Source organism: Molothrus ater, chromosome 12, assembly GCF_012460135.2.
Source record: "Molothrus ater isolate BHLD 08-10-18 breed brown headed cowbird chromosome 12, BPBGC_Mater_1.1, whole genome shotgun sequence".
NCBI classification, from domain to species: domain Eukaryota; kingdom Metazoa; phylum Chordata; class Aves; order Passeriformes; family Icteridae; genus Molothrus; species Molothrus ater.
Genome location: NC_050489.2, coordinates 18,868,490 through 18,882,968, shown reverse-complemented (window position 1 = coordinate 18,882,968; position 14,479 = coordinate 18,868,490). Strand labels below are relative to the sequence as shown.

General features: G+C 58.6%; 1 protein-coding gene and 1 long non-coding RNA gene across 2 annotated transcripts; both read right to left on the bottom strand.

Moving 5' to 3' along the window:
• Positions 1–1,980: 1,980 nt before the first annotated feature.
• Positions 1,981–7,138, bottom strand: GINS2 (GINS complex subunit 2). Its single transcript, XM_036390325.2, has 5 exons — positions 7,002–7,138; positions 6,105–6,219; positions 5,377–5,476; positions 4,136–4,262; positions 1,981–3,697 (listed from the first exon to the last, which is right to left on the bottom strand). The coding sequence occupies exons 1-5, from the start codon at positions 7,089–7,091 to the stop codon at positions 3,572–3,574; spliced, it is 558 nt and encodes a 185-aa protein (XP_036246218.1). The 5' UTR covers positions 7,092–7,138; the 3' UTR covers positions 1,981–3,571.
• Positions 7,139–8,805: 1,667 nt separating this feature from the next.
• LOC118691197 (uncharacterized) lies at positions 8,806–13,349 on the bottom strand. Its single transcript, XR_004980979.2, has 3 exons — positions 13,006–13,349; positions 10,481–10,569; positions 8,806–9,166 (listed from the first exon to the last, which is right to left on the bottom strand). It is a non-coding gene; the product is annotated as an uncharacterized LOC118691197 (long non-coding RNA).
• Positions 13,350–14,479: the final 1,130 nt, after the last annotated feature.

Here is a 14,479-nt window from a genome sequence, read left to right as displayed (position 1 = left end):
ACATCTCTGGGAAAAGGTGACCTCTGCTTCCTGCTTTAAATTCCCTCGTTGCACTGGCAAAGGAAAGCATTAACCCCCCCACGCCCCCCCTGCTCCCTGCTCTCTCATTGGCTTCACCAAATAAAAAAAATAAAAAAAAAGCTGGGCAAGATTAAAAAGCAAAATGCCCTTGTGACAGAAATTAGTTTAATCTTTTTTAAATCCCCAATTGCCTTGCCAGCCTCTGGCCTCGCTGCTGCCAGCTCCGAGCTTCGAAGGGAATTTTAACACGGCAAAATTCGCTCCTTTCCCTTCCTCTGTGCCGTGGCAGAGGGAGGGGGAAGAAGCCAGGGATGGAAAATCATTGGCAATTTATCCCTCGCCGTGCTGAGGAGCCTGGCTGGGATGCAGCCTCGCTTTGTGGCAGCTCCTGTGCTGACTTTCCCTCCTCGCCAGCCTGGATTCTGGGTTTTTGGACCAATTTTTCCCCCACGCCGGGGTTGTGGTGAGAATTTGTGTCCGTGCAGAACTGCTGGAGCAGCAGTGCCAGAGCCTGGAAGGGCTGGGAGGAAGGAGAGGAAGGCAGAGCCTGCTGGGGGCAGGTTGGATGCTGTGAAAGAAAACAAAAAAATAACGGCAAAAGAGGAGAAAAACCCAACCCTAAACATGTTCAAAGTGTACCTTGTTGGAATTAATTGTAATGTAATATATTATTTGTTGACTGTAGTAATTAGGTATTTATGAATATATTGCTGTAATACCTGAAAACATCCCCCCCCAAAAAAACCCCAAATAAACTCTTCCACAACGAGGGCAAGGAATCCTTTCTCCCTTGGGAAGGCAGCCCTGCTCCAGCACAGCTCCTGCCGTCATTCCTGCCATCCTCCCCGCCGTGCCAGCCCCTCGGGGCACAGCCCGGGCAGGCAGGAATGGCACAGATGGCAGCGGGAAGGGCAGCGCCGGCAGCCTGGAACCGCCGGGCACCGGCAATAATGAGAGCTGCCATCAGCACAGCCCCGCTCCGGCCAGAGCCCGCCTGGATCCGGCCCCAAATCCTGCCTGGATCCGCCTCATCCTGCTTGAATCTTGCCCTGGATCCTGCCCTGGATCCTGCTTGAATCCTGCCCTGGATCCTGTCTGGATTCTGCTTGAATCCTGTCCTGGATCCTGCTTGAATCCTGCCCTGGATCCTGTCTGGATTCTGCTTGAATCCCTGTCCTGGATCCTGCCTGGATTCTGCTTGAATCCTGCCCTGGATCCTGTCTGGATTCTGCTTGAATCCTGCTCTGGATTCTGTCTGGATCCTGCCCTAGATCCTGTCTGGATTCTGCTTGAATCCTGCCCTGGATCCTGTCTGGATTCTGCTTGAATCCTGCCCTGGATCCTGTCTGGATTCTGCTTGAATCCTGCCCTGGATCCTGTCTGGATTCTGCTTGAATCCTGCTCTGGATTCTGTCTGGATCCTGCCCTAGATCCTGTCTGGATTCTGCTTGAATCTTGCTCTGGATCCTGCCCCAGATCCTGCATGGATCCTGCCCTAGATCCTGTCTGGATCCTGCTTGAGTCCTGCCCTAGATCCTGTCTGGATTCTGCCCCAGATCCTGTCTGGATTCTGCCCCAGATCCTGTCTGAATCTTGCTCTGGATTTTGCCTGGATCCTGCCCTGGACCTTGCCAGGATCCTGCCTGAATTCCATCTGGATCCTTCCTGAATCCTGCCCTGAATCCTGCCATAAATCCTGCCCCAGATCCGGCCCTGGATCTTGTCCTAGATCCTGTCTGAATCCTGCCCTGGATCATGCTCTGGATCTTGCCTGAATCCTGCCCCAAATCCCGCCCGGGATCCTGCCCGGAATCCCTCCAGGATCCTGCCCTGGATCCTGCCCTTGCCTGTCGCTCTGCCGCAGGGAAACGGGCCCGGAGCCAAAGGGGAGCTGCAGGATTTTCCAAGCATTGTTTGTGACACAGCCCAGGATTCATCTGATGCCGTTCTTCAGCTGCAATTATTTTTTTTATCTTTATTTTTTTTTTACAGACGGCTTCAGATTAAAACCCCAAATATTACAAAAATAAAGATGGTTGATAATTCTGGTATTTCCCCACAGCCTGGCATCTGAGAGGGAAAACCATTTTCTTTTGTCCTTCTCCAAAGAGCAGATGGATCTGCTTCCCAGCTGATCTCCCCAGCAGACACCTCACTGCCGCCACATCTTCCCTTCTTTCTCTTTTTTCTTTTTTTCTTTTCCCCAAGGCTCTGAGAAAATCCATGGAAGCACCGCCTCGAAATTTATGGCTTTCAAGGCAGCGAGTGGCCTGTGCTGCCCTCAGAAGTTCCCTCGCTGAAGTACAACCCGAGAGATCCGCCCAGAGCCACCGGGGAGAAGCTGCACAGCTGCCACCCCGCCCGGGGCCCCGAGGGGACACAGGGACAATGGCACTGCCTGCTCTGCGTGCCCCGAGGGGACACGGGGACAGTGGCACTGCCTGCTCTGCATGCCCTGAGGGGACACGGGGACAGTGGCACTGCCTGCTCTGCGTGCCCTGAGGGGACATGGGGACAATGGCACTGCCTGCTCTGCGTGCCCCGAGGGGACACGGGGACAATGGCACTGCCTGCTCTGCGTGCCCTGAGGGGACACGGGGACAGTGCCACAACACTTCTTGCCCTGAGGGGACACAGGGACAGTGGCACTGACCTTCTCTTCATGCCTCAAGTGGACATGGGGACAGTGGCACCACCCTCTGTTTGTGCCCCAAGGAGACATGGGGACAGTGGCACCACCCTGAGGGGACATGGGGACAGTGGCACTGCCCTCTCTTCGTGCCCTGAGGCACACAGGGACAGTGGCACTGGGACACGGGGACACAAGGACAGCTGGGGCACCTTCCTGCCCTGCAGAGACACCGTGGTGGGGACACTTGGACAATGGTCTGTTGGTGCCCTGTGGGGACATGGGGACACACAGACAGTGGGCCAGCCTGGTAGGGGACACAGGGACTGTGCCACACACAGCGGGTGCCACCATGCCAGGGGACACAGGGAGTGTTTAAAGGGCAGGATGTGGTGACAGAGCTGGGGTCACACGAGTTGTGCCACGGGTGAGAGGATGTGGTGGCACCAAGCTGGGAGAGTGGGGGGCACCTGGACTGGGACAAGGACAGGACACAGTGATCGCAAGGGAGAAGACACACAGGCAGGACAGAGGGACACAGAGCTGATGTCCCCAAGCTCACCTCGTGCCCTGTGTCACCCTTGGTGCCACATCCCAGAGCTGTAAATAGGTGAAGGGGACATAGACAGGGCCAGGCCCTGAACAAAGTTGTGTTTTGGGGGACCTGGGTGTTGGTTTGGGGGGATGACAAAAAGGTGGGGAGGGGATAAAAGTGCCTCAAGAGGGGCAGGGACAACTCCAGGGGGGGAGAGTAAAAACCCCTGGGGGAGGGAGGGCAAAAAGCGCCTGCACTGAGGCTCTGGGGATGCTCCAGCAGCTCTAGAGCAATTCCCCCCTGGCCCTGAGGGGAGGTTTGAGGGCTGGCAGTCCCTGCAGGGAGCTGGGGCTGCCCAGGTGAAGCAGCTCCTTCCCAGCTCCCTGTCAGAAGTCCTGGGAGTGGGAGCCCTCGCCAGGCTGGAGGTTGGTGCGGAGCTTGTACATGTGATCCAGGGCCTGGGTAAGGAAAGTCCCAGCGGTGTTGATCTCCATCAGGGTTAAGTTATCCAGCTGAAAGGGGAAACAACAGGATTTGAGAAGACAAGGTACTTGGGAAGCAGCTCACAGCCCACAGTTCCCTTTGGTAACATCCCAAGGGACTGACCCAGCTGCCAGCCCTGAGCGAGAGAAGCACCCAAGCAGAATTTCAAGAGCATTCCCCATGTCTGGAAGTGCTCAAGGACAAGCTGGATGGGGCTTGCAGCTGCCTGGTCAAGTGCAAAGTGTGGAAAGGGGCAGAACGAGATCTTTAAGAGCCAACCCAACCCATCCCATGACTCCTCTGCCTCCCACAAGGCACAGGGAGCTGCCCATGGGCACGAGGTTCCACACACACCTCCAGCCCCTCAGTAACACACCCACAACCCAGGCCAGCATTCCCCTCTTCCCAGCAGCCCATCCCTCCCCCGTGGTGCCCCTGGGTCCCTCCCGGGAGGGGTCCTGGCCCACCTTGGCGTGAGCCTCCTGCTGCCGCACGAAGCTGTCGGCGGACAGGCGCAGCTTGGCCATGCGCGTGTCCCACGTGTCCTTCACCAGCGTCCGGATCTCGTCTGCCCTGGGGATGTTGTCAGAGGCACTGGGACAGGGGAAGGGAGGGCAGGCTCAGGGCAGGCTCTGAGGGGTGTGTGGCTGTGCCACTGAGTGGTTGTGTCACCGAGCGCTGCTGTCACCAAGTGGTTGTGTCACGGCGTGGCGTTGTCACCACCTCACCCCACCCCGAGCTCGCAGGACAGTTTGCTAAAAACCTGCAGCTCCACACTGAAATCCTCCCTGCTCCTTGTCCTGCTGGCAGTTCTGGGATGGGTTCTTTCCCCAGGAATGCTCAGCTCCAATGCAGCAGCTGGCTGTCGCTAGAATCCTTCTGCTCTTTAATTGCCCAGCTGGTATGAGGCACACAGAGGGCCCCAAACCTGGCCAAAGTCGGGGCCAGCTGGGGAATCCAAGGGCTCAGGCAGGATGAAATTCCCACCTCGGGGCTCCTGAGGCTCCATCAGGGAGAATTAAGCTGGAAGGGCCGGATGGGATGTGCCACATCACCCCATTAAGGCCACTCAGTGCTGCCATAAGGAGCTGGGAGACGCAACGAATGCGCAGGGACAGAGCTGTCAGGGCTGCTGGAGCGTGCTGGGAAGGAGCAGCAGGCCAGGAGCCTCCTCTCCAGAGGGAAAAGCCAGAGCTGGAATGCCCACCCTGCTTAATCGAGGGCTTAAAAAGTCAGCAGAGCCCTCGCCGAGACAAACACCAGCCAGCAGATTTCACAAGTGAAATGCCTCAGCAGGCAGGAGCTCAGGCTCGGAATATCCCTGGCCTCCTGCTTCCCAGGCTGAGGGAAGAGGAGCTTTCCTCCTGAAGGAGAGCCAAGGAAGGAGCCTGGAGGCTGGAGGCTGCTGAACAGATTGCAGCCGTGGAACGTGTGGCGGCTCCTCCAGGCCTCCACGCTGAGCTGCTGCTCAATAAAGCAGCACAGCCCCAATTATGAGGCCAAGGAAGGAGCCATCCCCAAGTTCCTGAGAGGCAGAGTCACCATCAGGAAAGGGCTGCTGCGAAATCTTGGCAGGCTGAGGGATGAAACCTCCCTCAAGTCTCCCTCTCCCCGCCGCCCTGCGGGGCTGCTGCCAAGCAAAGCTTGAAAAATCCTCCGTGCTCACACCAAGTGGGGTGGAAAATGGCCCAGCTCAGCTCCTACTCACTAGTTCAGCAGCAGCTTGGTGAGCTCCATGTAGTAGGGACTGGGCATTGGAGTGAAGGTGTCCTCCTTCCGCTCCTGATCCCGGATTTCCTCCAGTTTCCCTGAAATACAACCAGGGATGCTCAGCTCTTGCCAGGCTTTCAATGCTCCAGGTGTGTTTTTCCCCCTCCCCAGGGAAAATCCACGTTGTTTCTGTATGTGGGATGTGAGGGCAGGAAAAGGATCCTGTGAGGAGGCACAGAAGGGACATGGATGCCTCCAAGGTCTCCCTCCTCACAGAGATTTTCCTAAGAATTAGTGACAGGATGAGAGGAAACAGCCTCAGGTTCTGCCAGGGGATGTTCAGGTCAGACATCAGAATTCCTGCACTGAAAGGGTGGTTAAACACTGGAAGGGGCTGCCCAGGGAGGTTTGGAGTCCCCATCCCTGAGGTGTCACTCTGGGCTGGTGACAAGATGGGCACAAGTTGATGAGGCTGGAGGTATTTTCCAACATAAAAAATTCTGGGATTCTGTGACCCAAAATCCCTAAAGCTTCTTCTGAACAAGCCTCACCACCCTCAGAGTAAATAAAGAATTCCAGAGGTGGGACATGAGATCCTTCTGTCTCAGCTGCTCTGTGGTTTTGAATTAAGCTCCCCACTAATGGTGAAAACCAGGTTATTTTTAATTTCACATTTCCACTGCACCCACTGAAGGCCAGAGCTGAAGCCAGAGCCTCCATCCTCACCAACATCCATCCATTCTGGGGGAATGAGCCGGCACTTCTGCCTCTGCTTCAGATTAATGGCCAACCACACAGGCACTTCCACTGGCAAGCCAGGATTGAAGGGACCCAGATCTCCCTGGAAAACAAATTAAGGATGAGAGGTGGGCAACAACCAGGGCTTGGACTGCACAGAACTTGTCTGCTAATGTGGTGAGAGTTTCCAGAGGACTTCGAAAAGTCTGAGTCAAACATTTGATCCTGCATTTCCTCCTCTCACTTCCCAGAATTATTGCTCTCAAACTTTCCTCACCTCCCTCGAGAAGGAATAACCAAGGTTTCCTTTTATTCCAAGGTGTTTCACAGGAGTTACAAACTCCATCTCCCTGGACATGCAGTTCCCAGAGGTTCCCCAGGTTCTGGTCAGCCCCAGGACAGCCGGACACTCCCAGCCGGGGCTCAGGGTCCCCCCAGAGCTGTGGGGGACAGCACAGCCCGCTCAAAACCTCCTGGGGGCTGCTCTGCCTCTCCCCCCAACCCTCTGCCTGTCATTCCCCAATCTCTCCATCCCTCCATCCCAAATCCATCCCCCATCTCCTCCCCCTGCTCCCAAACACCCCAGACCCACCCCAATCCCCTCAGACCCACCCCAATCCTCTCAGACCCGTCCTAATCCCCTCAGACCCACCCTCATCCCCCCAGACCCACCCCAATCCCCCCAGCTCCTCTTCCTCACCCCCCTACCTCCAGCACCTCAATCCCAATCCCTTAAACCCCATTCCCCAGACCTAATCCCTGTCTCCAAGACCCACCCAGCCCCATAAGCCACCCAGATTCGTTCTCGGTCACCCCAGGCCGTGTCCCCAAGGCCCCAGGCCCGGCCCGGCCCCCTCAGCCCAGCCCGGCCCCGGCCCCGCTGACCCCGATGAGGTGAATCCGGTCGAGGCTGAAGTTGGGCACGATCGTCACCAGCTCCTTCTCGGCCAGGAACTCCACCTCGGCCGGCTCCATGGACCCGGGCCAGCCCAGCCGGGATCGAACCGGGATGGGAGCGGGACCGGGCCAGGACCGCACGGGAGCCGAGCCCGCCCTCGCTCCCTATTGGCTGCGTGGCCCCCAGGCCCCGCCCACCGCTTCCCGCTCCTGCTGCCCAGCGCATTTTCGCGGTCTTTAGAGTAGGCGGAGCCTGGCGGGCGCGGCGCACGCTGATTGGCTGTCCCCTTCTGTTGCCGTGGCGCACGCCTCTCTGATTGGCTGTCCTGCCCGCGGCGCGCTCTGACCGCGGCTCCGCGGGGGGAGGTCCAGATGGGGGCACGGGGACCAATCGCGACGCTCTCTCCGGGCGCTCGGCCAATCAGCGTTCGGCACTTGTTGCCGGGGCGCCGAGGGAGTGGCGGAGCGCGCTGCTGTCGCCCTCTGGCGGCCGGGAGCGGAAGAGCCCCGCGGGAGCGCGCGCGGGTCCCCGCGACCCCCGTCATGGGTGACACGGCTGTGATGGGTGACATGGGCTGTGATGGGTGACATGGGCTGTGCCCAGGCCCCAGCATCCGCCCTCCTGTGCACGCACCAGCAGCAGTGTCCGTATGTCTGTCTGTTCAGTGGCCCCTGTGCAGACACCCATGCTCAGGCACCTGCCATCACTCACTTGTCCCTTTCCTCTGTTCTCCATCCATCCACCTATCCATCCATCCATCCATCCATCCATCCATCCATCCATCCATCCATCCATCCATCCATCCATCCATCCATCCATCCATCCATCCATCCATCCACCCATCCATCCATCCATCCATCCATCCATCCACCCATCCATCCATCCACCCATCCATCCATCCATCCATCCATCCATCCATCCATCCATCCATCCATCCATCCATCCATCCATCCATCCATCCATCCATCCATCCATCCATCCATCCATCCATCCACCCACCCACCCATCCACCCACCCACCCATCCATCCATCCATCCATCCATCCATCCATCCATCCATCCATCCATCCATCCATCCATCCATCCATCCCTCCCTCCCTCCCTCCATCCATCCCCCTCCTCACACCCAGCTCAGCCAGGTGGTTTCTGGATGATTTTGGGGGGGCTGCGTCTCATTTGCAAGTCCCCATGGAACCTCCCCTCCCCACCAGACAAACCCACCCCTCCCCAATCCCCCTCCCAAACCACCTCGGGCTCAGCCCTGGCACCACCCACGGATCATCCACAACCCTTGGGATGAGCATCACCCCCATCCTGGGGTGGGATCCAAGCCCTGGGCACCCCCAGCCCACCCTCACCATGGGTGGCACAAGGAGGGTCCCCAAGCCCCGTTCCCGGAGCAGCCCCCGGTGCTGCCAGCACGTGCTGGGCGCTCCGGGAGCGTCTCCCCCACGCTGCGCCTCCCCTCGCGTGTCTTTTGCCATCTGCTGCTGCCATTAAAAAATTAAATTTCCATCTGCTTTCACACTCCCGCCTCTCCCGCCGGCTCCGGTGCCGCCGCTCCCCGGGAAGCATCGCCCCCGGCTCCCTGCCGGGATGCGGCCGCTCCGATCCCGTTCCGGTGACACCGCCGAGTTCATTTTCCCGCTGCCGTTTGCTGAAATGGATCCTTCAATCCCTCCCTGGAGAGGTGGGCACATCACAATTTGCCCCCAACAGGCGCAGGGGTGGCTCTGGGGTGTTTTGGGGTGCGCGACCCACCCTCCCCACGCTGACACAGCCAAGCTGGGGGTGCAGAACCCCAGGGTTTTATTCACCGAGGAGGGATCCCCCTGCCCGGCGCTGTCAGGAAAAGGGACAAACCCCAGTCCCTGGTGTCCAAACCCAGCCGCGTGGGTGCCCCGCGTGTCCCTGGCAGCTGCAGCCGTGCCCTGGGGGCTGTGGCTCCATCCCGACGGGTCCTGCGGGGCTGGCCGTGCCCCGTGTCCCCTCTCAGCAGGGGCTGCAGGGTGAGGGACCCTCCCCACGCCGGGCCAGCGCGGTGCCCGTGGGCGTGGGCGGTGTGACGATGATGGAGGGCACGTGGAGGTGCTTCTGTCCCGCCCTCGGGGTGCCCTCGCTGCCGTTCCCGCTGCTCACACACATCTTCAGGCCTGGGGGGGGGACACGGGGACATTTTGGGGGATAAAAGGGGGATAAAAGGAGATCAAGCACCAGCATCCTCCAGCTCCCCGCCCTCCTCCGTGCCAGCCCTTTCTGAGCCGCTGGAGAATCCACAGCATCCTCCTCACACCTCCTCCCCTGCATCCACCTTGGATTTTGGGGGGTTTCAGAGGTGGATCCCCCCCTTCCCTCGACCACCTGCCCAGCCCATCCCACCCCCCCTGAGGGGAGCAGATCGCTTTAATCTGCTTTTTTAATCAGGAGAAAAGCCCCGTGTGGCACAGGCGGCATCCAGGGAGGTTTCAGCTCTTCCCAAGCAAGAAAATGCCCGGAGGGGACAGACACTGATATTTTTAATCTCTTTTTAATTAAGGATAAAGCCCTGCCTTATGTAAGGGAGCTGGAAAAGGGGGAGGGTCTTTTCTTTTATTCCAGGCTCCAAGCTCATCAGAGGGGTCTGGAAGCATGGGGGAATATTTTGGAGCTTTGTTCTGGATTTGGGGCAGGATTGGGATTCCCTGGCTGCTTGCTTCCCCTCTTCAGTTACCCCTTGCTGGACAGGGGGGGTTGTGAGACCCCAAACCCCCCTGACCATTCCCTCCCAACATCCCTGATGCGGAGAGGGAGCAGAGCTCATTTTTGGGTGATGCACCCAACTCTGTGCCCATCACAACCAGAATCCCACAGAATGTGGGCTTGGGAACAGCCAGGGAAGAGGCAGCCCTGCATCCTGCAGAGGGATCCTCATTAAGCCCCATCCCTAATGACCCCAAGGACGATTAGCAGGAGTCAGAGGGATGCAGAGCTAATGGGAGATGCCATATCCAGCCCTCGCCCTGCCAGGCCAGCAGCACTAAAAGCTCTGCCCCTGTGCAGACATCCCTGACGCCATTCCCAGCCTAAATCCATTAAGAAAATTCAACTTGGGGAAGAAGCTCCTGGTTGGAGTGTCCCTGGGGAGAGTGGAGCAGCGAGGGATGCTTGGGGCCAGCCTGGAGCTGGGAGCTGGGAGCCAGGCTCGGGGCTGAGCCCTGCATCCCACCCACGTGTCCCCGAGCACCTGCTTTATTGAACCCATGGATTCTCCAGGGCAAAGGGTGCAGGACAAGCACAGGACTGGGAAAACAAAGCTGGGAAAATCCTCTTTGGGGTGATCCAGGCACCAACAGGTGGGACCTCAGAAATTCCACCACATTCCCTAACTCCACCCAAAACCCGCCCACACCTGAACCTCCTGTGGGTACAACCATCCCTCAGGCGCCTTCAGGGAGCAGCAGCACCCCAAACCCTCAGCCCAAGCTCACCTTTCAGGCAGGATAACCTGAGCCCCATGTTTTCATCCTCTCAGCGGGATCCAGCCCTCCAGCCCCGCCGCCGGCCCTCGCTGCAGGCGCTGGGGGAGAGAGGAGAGGGCTTGGGGGAGCGATGCCGGGGGCAGGAAGGAGCAGGAGCTGAGAGCTCACATCTCTCCCTGCGTGTCTGTGCCTACGGGAGCCACAGGAAACGCGGCTGCTCGCTCGCAAAACCACCGCTGATGTCACGGCACTGGGGTGACTCAATCTGGCCCGGTGAGGTCCAGGAAGAACTTTTCGGGAGGGTGGAGAAGGAGCCTGGTGCTGGCTGAGTGGTCCCATCCCAGCTTCTCCACCCCCTGAAAATATTTCAGGATGGGAAGGTTGGGAGCAGGAGGAACTGGTTGGTTTTAGGTTGGTTCTCGCAGAGAAAACCCCACAATTTCTCTGTTTCCCCTGTGTGATCCCAGAGCTGCCTCCCTCGGGCTGAGACAGAGCAGCTGCTGGGATGCACTGCTGGAATTCACACCATCCTGCTCCTCCTGGGCATCCCTGATATCCCCAGAGCTTTTGGATGGATAATTCCCACTGTGGGACACCATTTTTTTCAAGATGCTGAAAATTTTTCTGCGAAAAAAAAAAAAAAAAAATTCCCTTTATTGGGAAATCTTCAGCCCTCCTCCCACAGCTGCTGGGAAAAGCTTATTGGGATGAGGGTCAGTGACTCATTTTGGCTCTTCCAAGCTCTGGGCCACACAGAGAGCCAAGGAAAGCCTCTGCCCCCCCTGCCTGACCTCTGTCTTTCCAAGAAGCTCTCAGATGGGTTGGCAGCAGCCTGCAAGGGGAAGTGAAAATTTGCTATCTCTGCTTTTAATTCTGTATTTTTATCAGTTCCCCAGGTGCAGCCCGAGCTGTGAACGCCCCCCAGGGCTGGGGAGTGGAGTCTTCCCCCAGGACCTCACTTTGCAGCTCTCCTGGAGGCTGCCCAAATATCAGGAAATCTGTTTTGAGGCAAATCCTGTGGGTTTTGGCACCTGCTGGTGGCTCACACCACTCTGGAACAGAGAGAGGAGGGTCCTACTGGGGACACCCAGCTCTGGACACAGGGGGACTACATCCTCTGGGATCTGATCATCTGATCCTCTGGAATATCATCCTCTGGGATCTGATCACCTGGGATGGGGACACCCAGAACTGTGCACAGGGGGTCTCCTCTGGGATCTGATCCTCTGGGATCTGATCACCTGGGATGGGGACACCCAGAACTGTGCACAGGGGATCTCCTCTGGGATCTGATCCTCTGGGATGGGGACACACAGAACTGTGCACAGGGGATCTCCTCTGGGATCTGATCCTCTGGGATGGGGACACCCAGAACTGTGCACAGGGGATCTCCTCTGGGATCTGATCCTCTGGGATGGGGACACACAGAACTGTGCACAGGGTATCTCCTCTGGGATCTGATCCCCTGGGATCTGATCACCTGGGATGGGGACACCCAGCTCCCTGCACAGGGTATCTCCTCTGGGATCTGATCCCCTGGGATCTGATCCTCTAGGATGGGGACACCCAGCTCCCTGCACAGGGGGTCTCCTCTGGGATCTGATCCTCTGGGATCTGATCCTTTGGAATATCATCCTCTGGAATCTCATCCTTTGGAATCTCATCCTCTGGGATCACCCCCCGTGGCCAAACCCTTGCAGAGGACACAGCAGCCGCCTCCCCACGGATAAGGGCCAGAATTCGGGTGGAGGATTCCCCCTGCCAGCATCCCAGCAGGATTCCTGCTGCTGGGGGCTCCACCTTGGCTCCCGTGTGCCAGCACCGGGCCAGAGGAACGTTTGCATCCCGGCGAGTTCACGCTCCAAGAATCCCCAGAGGCTCACGGCGGGCGTCACTGGAGCGGGGACCGAGCTGCCCGGCCAGGGGGGGACACTCAGAGCGTGCCCTGGGAAGGGGAAAAGGGACAAAGCCGGGGCTGCGAGGGGTGGCACTTACCCGGTGCCCGCAGGGGCGATGCCCGCGGTCGCATCCCAATGCTCCCGGGTGCCGGAGGCTGGCACGGGGGATGCCTCGGCAGGGCAGGAGGGCGGCAGGAGGTGGCAGCCGCCGCCTTTGGGTTTGGCGGGGCTGCTTGGAGCCCGGTTAATGAGGACAGCGGGGCTCCGGCTCCTCCCATGCAGCCCCCGCTCCGAGCCCCGACCCGTGCCCGGCAAAGCCCTTGGGTGATGAGGGAACGCGGATTTACTCTCACCCCGCTGCACAAGGCAGTCCAGAGATGACAGAGACAGAGGGAGGAGTGCCCTGGGCTGCCGGCAAAGCCGCCGGGCATCCAACATCCCCACGAGCAGCCTGAGGGCTACCAAGAGCCCCGGCAGGGCCAGTGAGTGCCCACAGCCAAGGACATCAGCGTCCCTGAGGTCCTGATGTCACCAGGCATCAACTCTGGGAGCAGCTCCACCTTCACCCCCTTCCAGGAAGGATCTTTGCCCCTTCCCAGCCCCAAAGCCAGCCTGGCAGCGGGCAGGGCTCCTCACCGTTCCCGGGACGAGCGCTCCGGGTCGGGTCCCAGCGGGTCCGGTCCCACCCCGGGGCCAGGCTGTGCCTCCGGAGCAGCCGCCTTGGCCTGCATCAGCAGCAGCCAGAGGCTTTTCCGTGTTCCCCCTCCTCCGCAATTAACAGGCGAGGCCCCCGCGCCTTCCAGGCTCCTTTTCAGGCTCCTTTTCAGGCTCCTTTTCAAGCAGCGGTTCGAATGCAGGGAACGCCGGCCGCACATTAAACAGCCCCGGCTGCGGGAGGCAGGAAGGTGGAAGGGAAAGGAAGGGAAAAGGAGCTTGGAAGTTCACCCCGGGATCAGGAGAGAGCCGATCCCAGCGGTTTGGGAGGGCTCCGGTGGGATCAGAGCCCCACCAGGCCTGGATGGGATGGGTGTGAAGGGCAGCAGGGACAGCAAAGGGGTGGTTTTGCTCCACTTTCTGCTGGTTTGGTCCTGCCATGTCTGATGAAAATCAGAAACCTGGGAAGAGCTGATTTCCTTCCCGATCTGACTCCTCTGATTTGTCAAATAACTGAGTTATTGCAGAGCTCCAGGAGAGGGGAGGGTGGCAAAGGGACAAGGCTGCAGCTCCAGTGGGCACAGACATTTGCAACCCACAGCTCCCTCTTTTCCCTCCAGAAAACTGACAAATTAATTGGTTTATGTGGATTTCTCCCCCCGTTCACCTGCAAAGTCTAAGACTTAGAGACTAATCCTGAAGCAGAGCCTGGCAAACCTGATCTTTCAAGATCCCATCCCAAACTCAGAGCAGGCAGCATCCCATGGAGCCAGGGATCACTCCCAGACAGCACAAATCCAGTCAGAGCAGCACAAATCCTGCTTCCACCTTGAGCTATTTTACTGCCTGTCTCCAAAACAACCTGTTTGCTGCTGCTGGGTGAGAGCAAACAGCCCCAAACCCACGAGGGCTGGAATTAGCCTGGCCTGGAGCAGCAGTTGTTGCTACAACAGTGACAAAAAGCGATTGTCTTGCTGCAGCAGGGATGAGAAACATAAACACCAGGCTGCTAAAATACCTGTGGTTAGCTCTGCGGGTGCAGCACAGCTCCAGCTGCTCTGCTGACACCTGATAGGCACAAACACAGCGTCAAACACCCCTTCCTGCCCTCCCCAGGGCTGGTGAACAAAGCAAAAAACCTTTGTGAAGGTTTATAAAGTGGGGGTTGTCCACCTTGAGGTGACTGGGAATGACCTGGAGCCCCTGTGCTGTGGGGTCCTGGTCACTGCTGGGTGAGCAGGGTTAGGGAGAGCTGAGTGCCAGGGGGCTCAACACCTCCCTTCCAGGAGTTCCTGGTTCCTGTCACAAGGCTCTGAGCTGTGGCTTGCTGAGCATCACGTCAGGGCAAATGGCCAAAGCCCACCAGGAGCCAGCTGGCCAGGGGAGGAAGAGGATGGGCTCAGGGGGTGGGTGGGTATGGAGCCACCTTCACTCCCTGGGGAAAGATTGTCCTTGC

What these genes read in the sequence shown, in the direction of transcription:
- GINS2 (XM_036390325.2), bottom strand. Translation starts at nt 7,091, where the DNA reads ATGGAGCCGGCCGAGGTGGAGTTCCTGGCCGAGAAGGAGCTGGTGACG. An exon ending in ACCGGATTCACCTCATCGGG is followed by an intron (nt 6,220 to 7,001) that starts GTCAGCGGGGCC and finishes TTTGTTTTCCAG; the next exon opens with GGAGATCTGGGTCCCTTCAA. An exon ending in AGCAGGAGGCTCACGCCAAG is followed by an intron (nt 3,698 to 4,135) that starts GTGGGCCAGGAC and finishes TTCCCCTTTCAG; the next exon opens with CTGGATAACTTAACCCTGAT.